Raw genomic sequence first — 19,470 nt, 5'->3', positions numbered from 1 at the left:
TGCTGATGCAATTGTTCGAAGTCACTGAGGATGTAGCTGAGAAAAATATTTTTTTCCAGGAAGGTAGTGTTCCTTTGGAAAAAACCTCCAAGTTGGCCTCATGTGCCAAACTTCAGTTCATCCCAAAGAGCAATCTCTCAGCACACACTGGACTCCCTTCAGGGGCAAACAAATGAGGAGCAGTCCTCCAGAAGCCCATAACATATTCCAATCAAAGGATGTTCAGTCCAACCAGTCAAAGTGTGAGCTAGTCAAGTAAAGTCTCTAAAATGCAGACAGGATGGACAATGAGACCTTGGCAACAAGCACAGATCTACTCCTGGTGGGCTGCACTGAGTAGATAAGTATCATCAATATAGAAGAGATCAGAAGGAAAGCTGAATTGTCCAATGGGGTGGAATGAAATGGAATATAATAATAAAAGTGGGAAAAAAAATTTAGTGGCTAAAACCTGATACAGTGTTGCCTACAAAGTAGGTACCTATTCTGAGAACAAAAAGATCCCAGTGCTAAATCAGATGTATGGTGAATCACAGGATAGCTCTGACCAATTAAGTGATTAATTTCTTTAAAAATATGAAAACCAAACCCTCAGAAATATCAAGACATTTACACTGGATACGAGGCTATTCCTGGACCAATTCTTTTTAATAGCAGAGCTATTGGCTGTTGCAATGAAATTACAGTGATGATAAGAATTTCAAACTGATAAAGGAAATATATTTACTGGCAACTCATAATTAATCTGCAGTAACCAGTGAACTGAAAGGCTTAGTGGGATTCAGAAATGGATTAGAAGTTTCTGTGAATGCTATCCTGAATAATTACACAAGCTGGAATAAAAACTGATAAGGGGAAACAATGGCTTTATGTTTCTTCCTATGGACAATCCACAATGGTTGTAAACTACTCTCCTCTAAAGCATTATCTTACCTGAATTAGAACCAACACAACAGATTAGACATACAGATATTTTATTTAATGCAGTGAGATGTTTTATTTCAATGAACTTTTTTTTTTTTTAATTCAGGTTGGAAAGGGACATTGAAGATCACCTAGTTCCAAACCCTCTGCCATGAGCAGACAGCTTCAACTCACCCAGTTGCTCAGAGCCCCATTCAACGAGGCTTTGAACACCTCCAGGAATAAGGCATAAACAGCACCTCCTGGTAACCCATTCCAGTGCCTCACCACCCTCAAAGTAAACACTTTTTCCTAATGTTTAATTTAAGCTTACTCACTTTAAATTTGAATATGTTTCCCCTTGTCCTGTCACTGTGTGCTCTTGTAAATAGTCTTGCCTCATCTTTCTTGTATGCTCCTTTTGAATACCAGAAAGCCACAATTAGGTCACCCTGAAGCCTTCTCTTTTCCAGGCTGAATAATCCCAGTTCTCTTAGCCTTTCCTCATAGGAAAGGTGCTCCAAGCCCTCTGATCAGCTTGGTATCCTCCTCTGGACTCACTCCAAGAGGTCCGTGTCCTTCCTGCACTGGGGACCCCAGAGCTGGATGCAGCACTGCAGGTGGGCTCTCACCAGAGCAGAGCAAAGCGGCAGAATTCACTCCCTTAACCTTCTGGCCCCACTATTCTAAAACAGAACTGTTCTAACTATCCCATTTCCATTCCTAATGAGACTTATAGTTATAATTCTGCCAACTGTTATTCAGACAAGTAATACTATTAAGAAATGGGCTTTACTGAATGTGTAAAATATTTGAGGTTTATTTCAGCTACTGAATCCTGAAATACAAACCAATATGGCCATACATAGAATAGGGATGGAGGAATTAATAAGTGTCACTTCAAAGTTAAACAGAACAGCTGTGATAACTGCAATCAATTTGCTCCTGAGTTTAATTTGAAAAGATTTAGACAAAGGGCATGAACCTGCCCCTGAGTAGCTAAACCATACTAATTGAAGCACTCCTACATTGTAATAGGCCATTTATTCCATTTGCACTCTCATATACACATGCAGTCTTGCTAAAAGATTTATACTTGCTCATCACAATACCATATTTGGTAGGAAAATTAACCAAAAAAACCCCAAGAGTGCTGGGAAGATGAAGGCAGAATTTCCTGGAAAGGATCAGAAAAAAATCTCATATAAAGAAATAATTTAAGAGTATAAGACCAAAGCAGGAACTCCAGAAGCAGCATGAAACTGTTCAGAGAGAAGCTGCTCCTGCAGGTTAATCCTATTTCCCAAATTTCTCTCAGCAGAAGTTATATGACCAGCAATACTGCATTTTAAGAATAAGCAAAATCAACTTAGGATCTGAGAAAGGCACAACAATATAGTTGCAAAAAAAAAGAAAAAAAAAATTAGGTAATAATGTAAGAGGCAGGATAGTTGTAGATGTCTGCCTCCAAACCTGACAACCTCAAGGATTCTGCTCAGTTAATAACATAAAATTCTACTTTCTTCCAAAACCATACTGCAAGTGCCAGCTCACCTTTCCATCCTTTACCCAGCTCCAGCCTCAGGACAGCCATCAGGATGAGTAACACAGTGCCAAAATCCTTCTGCTGCTAAGGAAACTCATGCCTTCCCATCCATTAAGCCATGTACAACTGAGCAGCTAAAAGCATTTGTCAATCCCTCCTGCTGAACAGGGCAGCTCTGTAAGGAAGGGTTTGGTTCCTTGCCTCCCAGGGAGAGTAAATTGGAATCACCAGGGAGTAGTTAGAGCATCAACCTGTCAAGAACCCAGGCCCTGTTTCAAGGATTTCACCCAGTAAAATACAGAAGCAATTCCAGAAGAGACTGTAACCCAGCATTGTAACCCTATCACTGTAGAGTGCTTTTTTTTCATTATGAAACTTGCTCAAAAAATCTGCTTTGCTCAGGAAGGACACACCTAACCATCAGTCTGATCCATAGGCAGTAATTAAGAAGCTTACCTAAGAAGTGGAAAGTACATTTTTTAATAGTCTTAGGCAAAGGAAGGAGAAAACTCATTGTTGTATCACCTAAACAATTTTGTTTTTTGAGTCACAACATATAAAGGATGCAGAACCAAAACACATCCTCTGAATAGATACAAGGTTTAGCTTCTTATTCTAGGAAAAAAGTTTGTGGTATAGCTCCACAATTGTTTCCTCTGATGACAAAACTATCCCGACTTTGGCTTCTTTTTCACACTGCAATGTATCTGAGACACTCATTGTGGGGCTGCACATCAATAATGGGAATCAAATTAAATAAAGGTCTGCGAACTCTATCAGAAACTGAATATGATATTTATAGCCTAAAGATACCGTTTAAGACATACTTTTGTCTTTATCAGTTCCTTACTTGCCAACAGCACATGGCTCCCATTTTGGGCACTGTAAGGTTCCTGTATAACCCGGTGTATTGCAAAGGATCCAGAGACATCTTTGCCCTACTACAGTTTCTGACTTCTGACTATGTTCAGGCCTCGCAAACAAGTTTTCTCAACCCGAGCTCGAGCTGGAACTACCTAAGGAATATGAAACTGTGAAGTCCTACATGCACCCTGAAGGTCCTTCCCTCTACACAGTACTGGTGAGGCCACAATCTGAAGTGCTGGGTCCAGTTCTGGTCTTCTCAGAACAACAAAGACATAGACATACTGGAGCCGGTTGTGAGAAGGGCCACAAAGACGATGAAAGGATCTATGAGAAATGGCTGAAACAGCTGGGGCTGTTTAGCTAGAGAGGACTCAGTGTATTGTGTATAAATACCTAAAGGAAGAACAAAACAGAAGGTGCTAGGCTCTGGAAAGAGTCAGGACAAGGGACAGTGGGCACAAAGTGAAACACAGGAGGGTGCCTGTGACCATTAGATAACCTCTTCTACTGTGAGGGTGGCCAAGAACTGGCACAGGTCAAAAACTGAAGCTGTGAGGTCTCTCTCTCTGGGGTTATGAAAAACCATCTTGACACAGTTCTGGGCAACCAGCTCTACACTGTGAGACAGCCCTGTTTGAGCAGGATGGGGGTGGACAAGATGACCTCTGTAGGTCCCTTTCAACCTCAATAGTCCTGTGATTACCTGAATGAAACACTTAATTTTAAGTTAATATGGGAATATTTTTGTAGTAGGTCTGTCAACCATGAAGTTTCTTTATATGGTGCTATTTTGATAGCTTTACCTTGGTAAAATTTTCCCAAGTGAGTACATTTTTCAGTACCTATTATCTGTGTTGAAATTAAAAGCTCATCCCCTGCTATACCTACGAAGGAACTACCATTCCCATATACGATAGTATGTGAAACACCTTTTAAGCTGTGATTTAATGTAGCAATTAAGGCAATAAAAAGCTTACATCACTCATGTCTTTAATAGTGTTTTCCATTTTTATAATAATACCTACTGCCAAACTAAAAAGAGCAGGACATTCTTTTTATATAAAGCTTCTTGTAGCAAACTCACTTTGAATACATTTCACATTTCATGGGTAAAAAAAGCATTCAGCCTTTCCATGTGTAGACATGTCATAGAAATCAATTAGTCATGAAGAAATATCTTGTGGCATGCTAATAATTTAAGCACAATGTTTTGTACAGTGTTATGATGCACAATTATACTTTGATATGTAAGATTGGAGACCACAGAGGAAAAAACAGGTCTTACAATGGATATGTGTAGAGAGACATTTTATTGCAAAAAATAGCAAATGTCTTAAGAACACAAACCAGTGAGTTATTAAAAGCTTCATAGCAAAATATTTAGCCAACTCTGTTACAATATATAGGCTTGAGGTTCTAACAGTTAACACTATGCCTCAACTCACTGAGCAAGTAATGCTCCTGATACATAAACATTGCGCAGTTGAAATACGGAGCTGAATATTAAAAAAAAAAACAAACCACATCAAAAGAGAGGGTTTTTTTATCCTCAATCTTTCATAATCTAATTTCTCAATCTGTAATTGAGAAATTACAACATTTTAACAAGCTTGATTATTTTTGGGAAAAGCCATTAAAAATAATTCCTGAGTATTTAGGGTAAGTGAATATATCCAATCCAACCAATTAAGACCAACATCCTGTTGGGTGAGCCTTGCAGCTTTGAAGGGACATTCTCTAGCATGGCTGTAATGGCAGGATCATGGCCTAAACAGCAATGAAATACATGAAAACCTGATATGCACATTCCAATTCTCCTTTTCTTTAGCAATAGCCTACAACTGTCAACTGTGAAGCTTGCTTTGCTGAGAAAAACATTGTTTTAAATGTCAATTCCTTTTGCAAAATCTTGTAATGCAAATTGACACAGCTAACTCTTCGGCAAACTATCACACCAATAATTATGTGGAATATATAAATCAAAATTTAGGCAAAGGTCTTTCATACTATGTTAGTATACGTATTGAATTGCATGCTTTGTATCAGTATTCTGAACATAGAGATCTAGTTATTTAGCATCTTGTTACTGTAATGAGAGGCAATATATTCAGTCTCCATTATTGTCTTCAGATGCAAGTTACAATATCATCTTATTATAAACCACGTTTCTAAAATCCTGTTGGCATTCATCATCTTTCTAAAATTTTAATTGAATCTATTTTGATTCTAAAACAGCTGCCAATCAAAGTGGTTTAGAGACTTAATCCCAGAAAAAAATTCAGATTTCTTACTTTATATATGCTTTTCCAGAATTACATTCTGGATTGAATTACAGTGGATGTAGAAAGATTATTGTACAAAGCATAGTTAATAATTCACAACACTGGTATTCAGCTTGATCAATTACAGTGAATTTACAAAAAATGGTTTTAATATATCCACTCTTTTCTATCCACCCACCCCAGGATGTAAACAAGTTTCTCACAATGACAATGGCAAGGCTTCAGTTACTGAGATGTACTGCATGTGAAAGACAACACCTAGGAATAAAGGCCTGGATTTGACAATTCCAGTATGTGCTCCTGCTCATTTCCCATTTTTGACCACAAGACCACAGCTTTCAGTCTCTTGCAGTCTTTAAATCAAGAGAACTTACTGAGCTTTTTTCCTAATGCAGTCTCCTGGAGCCAAACGGGTGAAAAGTAACATGCTTATATAGAACAAAAGAGATAGTGACTTGGGAATAATTGGAATCAGTCATAACAAAACTGTCCTAGCAATGATAATGTACAGTATTGCAGCCGAGTGTTACCAAGACAAGAAACTCTTGGTATTACAAGGCAAAGACGTCTGTTTGCACAAGCCAATTTTAATGGGCTATTAAGCATTTGGTTAAGAACAGGTTTGTACAGTCTCACTGAAAAGGAAACACTTGTCAAAATGCTTTTTTAAAAAATACTGTATGACACCGTCTAAATTGCAATTTAACATTAAAATCTTGTTTCAGAAGTTCCTCGCTTCAGGTTGTTACTCAAAAACTCATCGTGTTCAAAACTCAAATTATTATGAGATCTTGATATCATAAGAAGCTTTTCCTTATTAGTAAAGTCTTTCTTGACTGCTGCTTGTGGCACAAGTAACCTATCCATTGGGTCCTCCTTGTTTTCTAGTTTCATATAGCCTTTACTGTTGCTCCGATCCAGTCTGGGCCAGCTGGGGTGTTTCCTTTGTTCAGCTTGGACAGTGAGCGTAGATGGACCCCTGTCCAAATCCAGGGACTTAGAATGGGAAGTCAAAAGATGCAAAGATGTGTTGGAACCAAACTGCTTCCTGGCAGCACCAGGAGATAAAAGCTTTCCTGTGCTTGGTCCAAGAGTCATAGAAGATTTGAACGGATCAGATGGAGTGTCCACAAATGAATTGTGTCGTGGAAGCATGGAAGCAGCTGGTCTGTAGGATTCATTGGTATCAGGTAGTGGAATGGCCAGAGAATCCATTGACAGGTTTCTAGACTGACTCCTGGTGATCTCTGAGTCCTCAGTTATGTTGTCTATACTGGGTTCATCAATAACACAGTTATTCAGTTTAATTACTGGCAGTGTGAAAGCACTAATGGAAGAAGATACAATGGATTTTGTTTCACACTTTATAGAGTTACTGTTTTTGTCATCTGAAACCTTGCTGGAGTGAGGGTAAAGTCCAAAGACCGAACCAGGCTGCTCAGCCAGCAGAGGTGGCAGGAGGCTACTAGTGGTCCTATCTTCATTGAGGGTAACCTCATCTTCTTCAGCAGAACTATCCATTTTAAGATTACTCTTGAAGCCAGAGAAAGGCGCAACCGTGTTTGCAGCCAGCCGTGATGCACAGGAGCTCCCGCTGTGCCTGAGCTCTCCTTCCCCCAACAAGCCAGTGAAGGCAGCACTCAGCTGCTTTTGTTCCCTGATCCTCAGGGTGTGGATGTCTATTACAGTGGAGTATATGTCTCTCATGTGTATTATTTTTGTTTCTTTGTCACGGTTTTCATGCAGAATGGCATTTGCACAAATAAAAATGAAGATTCCAATGCCCATAGTGAAAGGGCCCAGCATTTTCATCTTATCCGAGTGCATGTGCTGTTCAAAGAAGCGAAGTAAAATGCTTCCTTGGCTTTTTGGGGTCTGGGTCTCATTTACAGATGGATTATCTTCAGCTCCTAACAGCTGTTCCTTCTGGGGCCAGTATCCAAGGATGGCCATTGCAATTCCAAAGAATGCGATAAGCACTCCCAAAACAAGAAAGAATCCTGACGGAGAATAGAGACGGATTTTGCCCCTGACAATTACTACGTCTGTCCTGGGCCGGCGTCTAACTGGTTTCTTCTCCTCAGGAACTGGTACTCCAGCAAGATTTACATGTTGCTGAGATCTGGCAGAGTCTTGCCTTTTTAAGGCAGCCAGTCCTGTAATGACTCCTCCGGTTGCTATCATAGTTCTATATTGTGCCCTGGAGGAAAAAAAAGAAAAAAACAGAATTGTTGAGGCAAGCAAAGGTTGTCTCTACAAATATAAATAGCTTTTTGTTAATATGCAAGTACTTCTTGATAATTAGAACACTCCTGACTATAAGAAAAGCTACTACTCTAGCTCCAGTTGTGACATAGTAACAGTTCTGAGATTCACAAAGTAGCCTAAAAAATTATTTTCCAGAAGTCCTTTTTTACTCTAAATAGATAATAAAGCTTCCATCAGTAATACAGACAGTAAACCTAGTGCTCTTAGTGGTGATTTATCAGGACTAAAGATAAAATATCCAGAAGTCTTGACAGACAATTTACCTCTGGACTGGTCTGCAGCAAAGTCAATAATATATTATTACCTTGTTGATAAATTTAGCACTTGAGCTACTAGCTCTTTTTAAAACTTCTGAGACACAGTGACTGAATACACTTCATTCTACATTTCCCCTTCATGAGATCTTTCCTGATAGATTCATATATTCATACATACTTATTCCAGGACTTAAAAAAGATTTTATTAAGTCTATTCAGATTTCCTGAGTCTCAGCTAGAGAATCATTTCTGCCTTTCGTAATAACACTGATCCTCACATATCTAGATATTTTTGCCGCCTTGTTTGTTCCTCTTGGAGTACAGGTCAAAAACCTCCATTAAGTTTTATCAGACAGGAAAGTTTCATACATTTCAAATTAATAATTTCAAATTTTTTTCATTTTATGAGGAAGTTTTATTTCATTTTAGACTTTGGTACCTGGTTGCCTATTACACCAGAAACATTAACCAGCAAGGGTTTAAAAGAGTCATCTTTAATAGTTTTTATGAGCAAAAGTAACAAACGAAACAACACAGTTCAGGATAATTCTATTTTACAAGGCATTTTTGACTCAAAAATCACTTCTGTGCTTAATTAACTAGTATTCGAGTTAATGTGAGATGATATTATAGAGTAAAATTAAGATACTTTAAGTTATGTATGAAAAAATTGTCCTTTTTGGTGGTGTTATTATGCTCACAGATAAAGGAAGGCTGACAGCAGAGGAAAAGGCTCTATGTCAAAGTTGGGGGTGAGTTAAGAAGCAAAACCAAAGTGGGACTGAATGAACAAAGAGAGGTGCTGAAAAGCAGAGGTAAAGCAAATTGGTGACTGCTTGCAATTTATAGGCAGTGATTTTCATCAGATCTCTCAAACCTGTAATTTTGTTTCAAATTTTAGCAGTGTACCTCTGGGGAAAAATATTAGATCTCTTGTGTTAGGAGAAACAGACACACTCTGTTACGATATGACACTATCACAGATTTCCAATGCTGTAAGCAGGTGTCACATAAGTACATCTACAAAGAGCAATCAGCCCAAACCACCAAATATTAACTGGATTCTGAAATTAATAAGGCATTTGAAATAGGTGGCCAAATGGAAAGAAATTTGAAACAGTAATTCAGATGACAGACAAAGACTAACAACTTGAACTCCCTCCTTGCACTCTCACTGTTAAAGGACAGAGGGTTTCTTCTCTCTCTGGGAAACCTAATGAAGGAAAGACTTTATGAAGGAAAGGCTTCCTTATGCCCTTTATGAAGGAAAGACTTAAAAAGATCTAGGCTGCTAAGTATACTGCATTTTTCTAATTTTTGCAAAAGAAATCACAACTTTATTCCAAAAATCTCAGAAATTTCACTTCTACTCTCAGGTTTCATGTTCAGAATCTCTCTAGGAATTTTCAGACTTTGTAATTATTTCCTTTTTGATGCTACCTGGACAACTTCCATACTTCAGTGCAAATTAATGTCTTGGATGCTTCATAAAGATTTTTTTTTTAAGATAACAATTTTAAAATACCCCAAATAAACTTATTTGACATTGATAGTCCTTCAAACTTTCTCACGTGCTTACATGTTTAGGGGTTTCTGCCAAAACAACAGTTCATTATTCTGAAGAACAAAGTTTTGAATGTCTGGACAGAAATTAACAGGACTTAGTCATTATAAAAGATGTTGTATTTTGTCATGACTCAATTAAATTAATTAGTTTTCTCTGTGAAATAAATTAAGACAATTAGAGCACATCTTTACTGAAATGTAAAATCATTTAGCTATAATCTACTTTGTTCCGTTAATCTTTTACAATTGCCAGACCTTTGTGGCAAACAAGGAGTTTCCATATTCATGTGGTATTTTACAGGCACATACAAACCCACTTTGTTCCTTCTCAGGCTGCCAAGGAAGAGCACAGGTACAGCAGTTTAGTGCTAAATCCACACTGTGCCTGGCAGGCAGGATTTGTTATTTTGTGTACTGTTCTGTGCTTATCACAGCTACCTGAATTGCACCAAAGGGTGAACAGAATAAGTCTACATTTATTTGCTAAATATTTTAAACAAACCTCTAGCAAGATCTCCCCTCTAACACCAAAAAGTAGACCAAATAAAAACATGCTTAAGAATTTCATCTTGGGGTATCTTTCTGTAGAAAGTTCTCATTTGCAAATTTTGAAGAAACTGGGAAAACATATCTCAGTTTCATTATTACCTATTACCTGAAGGACAGAAATTGAGATTTCTGCAAGTGAGAGAGAAAGCAAGATCTCTCAAGGCACACAGCTGGGTTCCAAACCATTCTATGATTCTGTGATTTCAGGGGAACACATTCCTCTGCTCCTTTTAACTGCATCAGAAATTTGGCTCAGTGGAGAAAAAAGTCTGGCTGCCAAAAGATACAAGCTTATTTTGTACATAGGAAGAGTCTCTTTCCTATTTCTTGAGTTCACATCAATTTTATTGTACTTTCTTTCACAGAAAAAATCACAATCAAATTTGTAAGTAATAATTTGTAATTTTGATCTCTTCTGCATCTAATAAAATCAATAGTGTTAAAATACATAAGGGTATGAGATGGTTTCACTTCATGCTGACAGCTTTACCAAACCAATTACAATGAAGTGCATACTAAGATGAAAACCATATTTTATAAAATATTGTATTTATAATAGATGTTGTAGATACATATTATTTATTCTACAATCTGTTTAGTTTTGTCACATACCAGGCATAATTTGAGTGCAGCTCATTAAATGCTGCTTAAAATAGAAATAGATTGGTGGAGTTCCACCCTGCCATCCTTGAGGGAGGCCCACCAGGAGTCAGAGGACTCCCACGCCTCCCACCGTCAGGCAATAGGAGGACACCTGGTGGATGAAGAGGAGTAGAAATGGGTCCCTCCTTGGGGAGGTAATAAAAATTCCTTCTGACCTCCATCACCTACCCAGGTGCCACTTCAGAATAGGTATGAGACCCTGGATCTAGGGATCAGCCAGAGGATGCAGAAGAAAATTATCTGCCCAGTGAGCCTCCCAATTAGATTTCATCTGTCAGACACCACCACCTCTAACGTTAAAAATAAAAGAAGAATAGCTGTGGCAGGTGACTCCCTTCCGAGGGGAGCAGAGGGCCCCATATGACCAGTGGACCCATCCCACAGGAAGATCTGTTGTCTTTCTGGGGCCCAGATATGGGATATCACTGTGAGACTTCCTGGGCTGATTCAGCCCTGTGATTATTACCCACTGCTGATACTCCAAGCTGGCAGTAATGAGATTGAAAAGAGGAGGGGACTTTCAGGTACTGGGTCAAGTAGTTGATAGGGCAGGAGCACAGGTAGTGTTCTGCTCAGTCCCTTTGGTGGCAGAGAAAAACAATTAAAGGAATAGAGAGCCCATATTACCAACAAGTGGCTCAAGGGTTGGTGTTATCAGCAGAATTTTGGGTTATTTGATCATAGGGCAACTTTTATGGTACCTGGTCTGCTGGAACTGGATGGGCTCCATTGCTTAGCTCATATGCTGACAGACCTTGTTGAGAGGCCTTTAAACTAGGTTTGAAGGGAGAAGGGGATGCAGCTAGGCTGCCTGGAAGCAGGCCCAAGGGTGGTAAGCCTGAGTTAGGAGTGAAATCAGTAGCCCAGCTGAGGTGCATGTATACCAATGTATGCAGCATGGGTAACAAATAGGAAGAGCTGGAGGTCATGGAGAGCTTCACTGAATGGTTACAAACTCTTCAGAAGAGACAGGAAAGGGAGAAGAGGTGGTGGGGTGGCCCTTTATATCAGGGAGGCTTTTGAGGCTTTGCGTATTGAAACTATTGATGATCAAGTTGAATGCCTATAGGTAACAAGGGGAAGGCCAACAAGGCTGGCATCCTACTGGGGGTCTGTTAATGTCCACCCAACCAAGAAGAAGAGGAAAAAAATTAATTCTGTAATCAGCTGGAGAATGTTTCACGATCACCAGCCCTTGTGGGATGACAGATAGAGATAGTGCTAAAGGCAATCCTGCCTCTGATAGACTGAAGCTGTGTTAATTACCAAAGAGTGAGAACAGCTCTGACCTTAGAGCTGGGTGTGATAAAAGAGTGAGTAAGCTGGTAGTGAGTTAGTTGGAGTTTGCTGGCTGTGCAGTGGGGAGGAAGGGACAGGAGGTTATGTGAGGGATAGCTAGGGTAAGCTACTTTACAAGGGCTAGACAGGGTTAGGTGGCCATGCTAGGGACAGGAAGCAGCAAGCTAGAACAGCAGCAGGAAGAGAGAAGGAGAAAGAGCTGGAGCTGTGTGGAGCTGCCTGTAGGATTGCTACATAGAAAAGGTATGAAAGACTTCTAGGTTACATGGTGCTGATGCTTGGAGCCCTCTGATGTTTTTAATGAAACACTTTCAGAGTGCTGTGGTCATCTTGACTACAACAAGCCCTTGTTCTTGTAGGTGAGTTTAACCTACCAGACATTGGCTGGGAACTTTAATACAGCAGAAAAGAGGCAGTTTAGGAACTGCTTGGATGTTCATAAATCTAGAGGGCTCTGCAGAGAGACCTGGAATGTTTGGATGGAGTGTTATAGCCTGCAGCATTATAGGCTGGGGATGGTGTGGCTGGACAGTGCCCAGGCAGAAAAGGACCTGGGGGTGCTGGTGACAGCAGCTGAACAGGAGCCAGCAGTGTGCCCTGGTGGCCAAGAAGGCCAGTGACATCCTGGCCTGGATCAGGAATGACCTCCCTGCTCCTGCTGGCCACACATTCTTCCCCTGTCCTGGGCACTGGTGAGGCCCCACCTCGAGTGCTGTGTCCAGTTCTGGCACCTCAGTTTAGGAAGGAGTTTGAGACCCTTGAGCATGTCCAGAGGAGGCAACGGGGCTGGTGAGGGTCTGGGAACACAAACCCTGTGAGGAACAACTGAGAGAGCTAGGATTGTTTAGCCTGGAGAAAAGGAGACCCAGATGTGACCTTATCACTCTCTACAACTTCCTGAAGGATGTAGTCAAGTGGGGGTTGGTCTCTCTCCAGGCAGCAGCTGAAAGAATGAGAGGACACAGACTTAAGCTGTGCCAAGGGAGGTATAGGTTGGATGCTAGGAAAAAGTTTTTTTACAGAAAGAGTGATAAAGTACTAGAATTGTCTGCCTGGGGAGGTGGTGGAGTCACCATCCCTGGATGCGTTTAAAAAAAGACTCTCTGTGGCACTTGGTGCCATGGTTTAGTTGAGGTGTTAGGGCTGGGTTGGACTTGAAAATTGAAGGTCTCTTCCAGCCTAGTGATTCTGTGATCCTGTGATTCTCTTATTTAACTTAGTACAGTGATTATTTTTAGTTTTACTGTGAAGTCTGAATTCAAAGTTCTAAACAAGCAAAGACTTGGACTTTTACTCCGAGATAAATAACGATTAAGAGCTCAGACAGCACCTCTTTGGTGGCACTGTGAATGATACATGTTGGCTCTGCAAGGAAACAAGTAATGGTAAAATGCATGTGGAATACAGAACAAAAAGAAAGGGACAGACATGTAATTATTTTTATAAAACACAACCAGCTTGCTGATATAAAAGCACCAGAGTTGCCAAGCTCCTTTTGAAAAATAACTGTTGAGCAGCCCTCTAACTTGGAGTGACTGCAAATGGAATGACTGCTCCATTTGCTTCATTTTCAGTGAGAACATCAGCTCCAAAGCCCTGGACAGCTTAGGGGTTAGTCCTGAAAGAAGCAGTGGCCCACGTTTACATCTACATTTAGCTTAACTTTGATTTATGCTGTTGTTACAGAGCAGCTTTGACACTAGACCTTGTCAGCCACTCAAAGATCATCCAAGAAAAGCCCATCTTGGCAGAGATCCTGTGAAGCAGCTGCTGATCACTCTCACTCTCTTGGCATTATTTGCACAAAGAATGATTCAGGTTCTTGACAATTCACCGGTAGCCTCTTCAATGATCACTAGCAAGATGTACCTGGCCTTTCATCCAGGACACAGGCTAAACACAGTCCTCTGCATCTGGAGATGCCTTAAAAAAATTCAGCAGCAAGTTGCTATGTGCTCCCTTAGTATGAAGAAAGGATGGCCCCTTCAGCAGAAACTACCGGCAATGAGCCATGCAGAGTAATGGAGACAAAGGGAAAGGATAAATGTGGTGAGGATGCCAGGTCCCCCACAAAGGTGCTCTGTCATTGCCCTCCAAACTGGATGGGGGAGAGAAAATATAACAAAAGGCCTGTGGACTCAGAAGAGTTCATTTACCCATGGCTATCATGGGCTAAAGAGACTCAACCTGGGGAAATTAGTTTGATTTATTATCAACCAAATCTGTGCAAGATGACTAAAAAAAAAAATCTTAAAAACACTTCCCCTCCCACACTTCTCCCTTCTTCTTGAGCTCAGCTTCCCTCCCTGTATACTTCACCTCCTCCCCACAGCAGTGTAGGGGGCCAGGGGATGGGGGTTGCAGTCACTTCAACACACATTATCTCTGCTACTGCTGCTTCCTCCTCGAGGGGAGGACTCCTCACACTCTGTTCCAGTGTGTGGTCCCTCTCAGGGAATGTATTCCTTCAGGTACAGATGGCTCCAGCATGGGACCAGCAAGGAGCCACAACTCACAGCAAAACTCCAGCATGGGCTCCTCTCTCCATGGGACCACCACAACTCCTGCCAGGAGCCTGCTCCAGCATGGGCTTCCCACAAGGTCACAGCCTCCTTTGAGCATCCATCTGCTTCAGGTGTATCTCTACTCCCCTGTGGACTTCCATGTGCTGCAGGGAAACATCCCACCTCACTATGGTCTTCAAAGGATGGAGGGGAATCTTGGCTCTGTCATCTGAAGTGCCACCTCCCCCTCCTTCACTGACCTTCGGGTCTGCAGGGTTGTTCTTCTTACACAGTCTCAGTCCTCTGGCTGCAGTTGTCTTTTTTTTCCCTTCTTAAACCTGTCATCCCAGAGGTGCTACCACCATTGCTGATGGTCTCAGCACTGGCCAGTGGTGTGTACATCTTGGAGCTGACTGGTGTGTCTACTGGACAAAGAGGAAGCCTTCAGAGGCTTCCCACAGAAACCACCCCTGCATCCCCCTCCACCAATATTTGCCACAAAACCCAATTCAGTAACATCTGCAAAAGTATGTGTAGATAAGGAGCCATGGCTTTTTCGTTATATTACACTGGCAATAAAGGCTGAGGCTGCCACAGAGGCTGGAAGGGATTCTCCTTTATCACCTTTCCATATTGGGAAAGGCTGTTCTGATGCTCAAGGAAAAGCAGTGATAAAGAAAACTTAGGAAAGAGGGTAGAAACAGCTTTCACAGAATAGTATGCTGTGAGTAACCATGAGACTTGCATTTGCCAAGCTAAATATATTTTCCTAAAAAGTCAGATGGTCAAACAATCAACAAAGAAATGGTAGATTCACCCTCTGACTCAAGGTAAGGCCAGGTAAATTATCATAGACAAACTGTAGTTTAGTGCAGGTGGATGAGAATCCTTCTCTTCTACCAGTACATCAGGCTTATCCCTGATGATCAGACAGAAATAGGGTGTATTTATGCCATAACCATTACTCCTATCTCACTTGACTTAACAGACATATGACTGACATACAGACACATTTGCCAGCCTAGATAAAGGAAGCGAGGAGAGGTGACATGAGAACTAGCTAGACTAGTAGCTGCAGAGCATGTTCTAGTAGTTTCAACTAACTTTTTGTTCCACTACTATTTATTTCTCTCTTTGACCTAAGAAGCCACCACCTTAATACCCATCTTTCCTACCTAATGACTAGCTTCACCACAACTGTACTGCTGCCAAGTAATTTTTTTTTTTCAGAGATGACTTAACTATTAAAAATCTAATTAATCCCTCAGCAACTATTACCAACTCTCAACTTGCAGTAGGCTTTAACGCTCAAGGCTTCTACTTTAAATACCTAAAATCTACTGCCTTATCTAATTTTTTCAACTGTTTTGGTACTATGTAAGTTATTACTTCTACCAACAACTTAGTCTTTTGAATACATGCATAATAATTTGAATTATACAGACATCTTACACAATTTTAAATTCTTCCCAGCAAAGATGGGAAGCAAGCTAAAGATGTCCAGTATCTTTTTTCTTTAATATTATGTTTTATTCTAGATACATTTCAGTGTCCCTTACTATTTAAAATCTTTGCATGATAATCTTGCTTGCAAAAATATTTTTATTCTCATTTATTCTTTGAAAGATGACTGCAAATTATGTGAAATTATCAGAACTGTACATGCTATTTCCCTGTAGTTTAACTTGATGTAAAGCTTTCTGAAAAGTTCAGTTCTTGTGTATCAGCAAAAAATTAAACATTACTGCAGTAAGAAGTAGCATGTGACACAATCTGATTTCTATTACTGTAGCATTTCCTACCTGACTATTTCAGCTTATTAGGAAATTTATTTCCCAACAGTATCTACTTGTTATCATTTAAGTTACTAAATTTCAAATTTTAACAAGAATACAAATTTTAATATCAGGGAATGTTTCTTTCACATTTGATAAATCTAGAGAAATTCAGATATGAAGGAACTGACAGACTGTTTACTCATAAAATGTTTCTCATTACCAATAATGCAAATGACAAAATCATACAAGAAATTAAGACATAACTGAGTAAACAAATTAATATTAAGCTGTATTTAACACATCTATACTTTCTCCTGATGAACAGTGTATACATATCAATATGCTATCTGTGCACAGAAGCTGTCATCTAGTACGATCTGTCCTATTCCAAGGGTAAAAGCACCCAACTTTATAGGCCCAAAGTGATTAATGATTCAGGTAGAGATAAGAAAGCAATAGCCAAACAGACAGCAGTTCCACAAAAAGCAGAGAAATCCATCTCAAATTACAATTTTATTTAGCAGCAGTTTTTATTTAGCAGAGTTTAACAAGCAGCCCCTTCCAACAGCCCCAGCACACCAATAGGATCACTCTAGATGCATCTCCCTTCTCCAATTCATTCATCAAAACATGACCTGGCTGAACAGATTAAAAAACAAAACAAGCAAAAATCATCTTTGGCATTCATGATTATTGGGTATTCTAAGTGTGCTTTAATTGATAATAGTGAGAAGAAGCTTGTGGCTGTGGTACTAAAAATCTTTGTAACTTCAGCTGGTATTTCAAAGTTATGCTAGCAAAAGCCAAGGATGTGACATTTAAAACATTAAAGCTTTGAAATTTCCAGGTGAATCCAACCCATTTGGGTTCAAATTCCCTTTAATGGTGTCTCTTCTAGGCTGTAAAGGGATAAGCTTACGGATTAATCACGTCCTTTTAACCTCCTGGTTGCCAATCAGCTTGTGGAAGCAGGCCAAATTGTGGAAGCAGTTTCACAGCACAAAAGAAGGAAAGGCAAGGTGCCCATAGGTTAGGCAAGACAAGAGCACCTGGGTGTCCAAGTGGCAGCAATAAGCAGAAAGTCCATTGCAGACATTAAACGATGATGTTCCCTTGATGTTGGCAGACCATGCAGCTGTATCAAACAGTCTGTATTTGCTTTACAATAGTACCATGTTAAGCAGTCAAATCTTTGCAATCATAACTGAAAAATAAAAGCCTGCTATTAAAGACACATCTGTTGGGAAATCTGAAGTCTGACGGTGATCCAGTTATTTTAAAATCTAGATCTGGCAGTGGTTTTCAAATCTGCACTGTACTGGTTGAAGCAAGACTACAGGAGCCCAGCAGTTACCTCTGCAGAATCTGTAAAAGACAACTCAGCATGGCACATCAAAACCTTTTTCATTGTCATATTGTACAAATTTGGGAACTCAAACAAACTAAGAAGGGAAAATGATTTTTTAAAAAACAAGTCCAGGCTTTAATGAGAGTTATGAGATCTCATTTTTATACATATTTTTATAACTATACTGTGTCATTTTGAAGCACACACGAAGAGGTACCTTGGCATTGTACAAAGAGTCACAGTTCCTTTCTATCCAAGCGACTTGGATGAAAATTTCATTTGTGGCAGGTATTTGAAGGGGACACGTTGAATCCACAGTGGATATATCAAACATCAATATATCAAACATCAAAACTCAAATTCATTCTCTTTCATTAGTGAACCTGCACCATGGCACTCTCAATCATGATCATTAGAACAGTCTACTACCGCCTTGTACTAAAGTAAGGAAAGTACAAGTATGCCTGTGAGTAACCTAACCTGGCTTTCCTCAAGCTCTTACACTGTCTGCATAACAACTCAGTGGAAAGGTTATAAAATTACACCAAATCACAGCAATTAACAAAACAGAAAGCCTTGACCCTCCACTATTATATGAGGAGTGGGGGCAGGAAATGAAACCTATACCAAGCCACTAAACTAGTCTAATAAAGTTATACTTAATTACTATTAAGTAATTCCCTCAACTGGACAGGGACCACACCTTTCTTACAGAGATAAAACTGATCAATACCCAAGTCTTCACAATGATTCAGTTTCTGTTGGCAGTTAATACAACCTTCTCTTTCCTGTAAAAATCTTTTTCTCTGCTTCAGGAGGAGAAAGTTTCGCCCTTTATCCAGCCTGCACCTCCAGTGTGTGTCATTGTCTCATGTCCTAAGACCATCTGCTTGGTTCTGGGCTTCTTGACCATCCCCCTCTGTAGGCTGCTGCTTTGTCCTCCCAAAGCCACCTCTTCTCAGCCCAGCCTGTTCTCAGAACACAGCTTCAGGTCCTAGCCTCCCTGGGGCCCCATGCTGAACTTGCTCCAGTCTGCAAACATCTTTCTTCACACTTTATTATTGTGAAACTACCTGGGCTTTTTTTTGGCTCTAAACTAATGTGAGATAATAAAGCAATAACTAGGGAATTTGAACTAAAAATTGCAAACTTAGAAATACTGATAAATATAACTGTAGGGTGAGGGTGGCTGTTACTCAGATTTGGGGAATGCTTTGACTCCATACTTTGAATTACAGCAAAAAAAAAATCCCCTTTGAATTACTTCCTCACTTACCATACCTGCCATATACATTTATTATTCCAACTATCATGCCAAGGTCAAATGTAAGGTGAACACCCAGCAATACTGTATAAAGATGAATGCCTGAGCTGCTTATCCTCTTTGATATTATTTCTCCTTCAACCTGATCCTTTCAGTGGGTCATACATTGTAATGCTGTGCAAAATCAGCAACATTCAATATTGTCAGCATTACACAGAGCTCGTTAGCTACTCACAAAAGCACAGAACACACATCAAAGAAGGACAGAAGGAACCTGAGTTTCTATATTTTGTTTTCAAGACGCTGCTCTATGACTTGGCCTAGATTTGGTCTGCCAACTTTTGCCTGGCCCAGTTGAACTCACTTTTAAACTTGT

At 40.0% G+C, this 19,470-nt stretch overlaps 1 protein-coding gene across 1 annotated transcript in view; it reads right to left on the bottom strand.

Annotated features, from left to right (window-relative positions):
- Positions 1–4,863: 4,863 nt before the first annotated feature.
- The window catches only part of TMEM200A (transmembrane protein 200A), a 55,769-nt gene continuing 41,162 nt past the window's right edge, over positions 4,864–19,470 (bottom strand). The window contains exon 2 of the mRNA XM_066315378.1: positions 4,864–7,798. Within this exon, the coding sequence (XP_066171475.1) occupies positions 6,307–7,782 (1,476 nt within the window). The 5' untranslated portion in view covers positions 7,783–7,798 and the 3' untranslated portion in view covers positions 4,864–6,306. The remainder of the gene's footprint in view (positions 7,799–19,470) is intronic.

This window comes from Sylvia atricapilla, chromosome 3, assembly GCF_009819655.1.
Source record: "Sylvia atricapilla isolate bSylAtr1 chromosome 3, bSylAtr1.pri, whole genome shotgun sequence".
Taxonomy (NCBI): domain Eukaryota; kingdom Metazoa; phylum Chordata; class Aves; order Passeriformes; family Sylviidae; genus Sylvia; species Sylvia atricapilla.
Note: the sequence above shows the minus strand (reverse complement) of the source record. Positions and strands in the feature narration are given on the sequence as shown.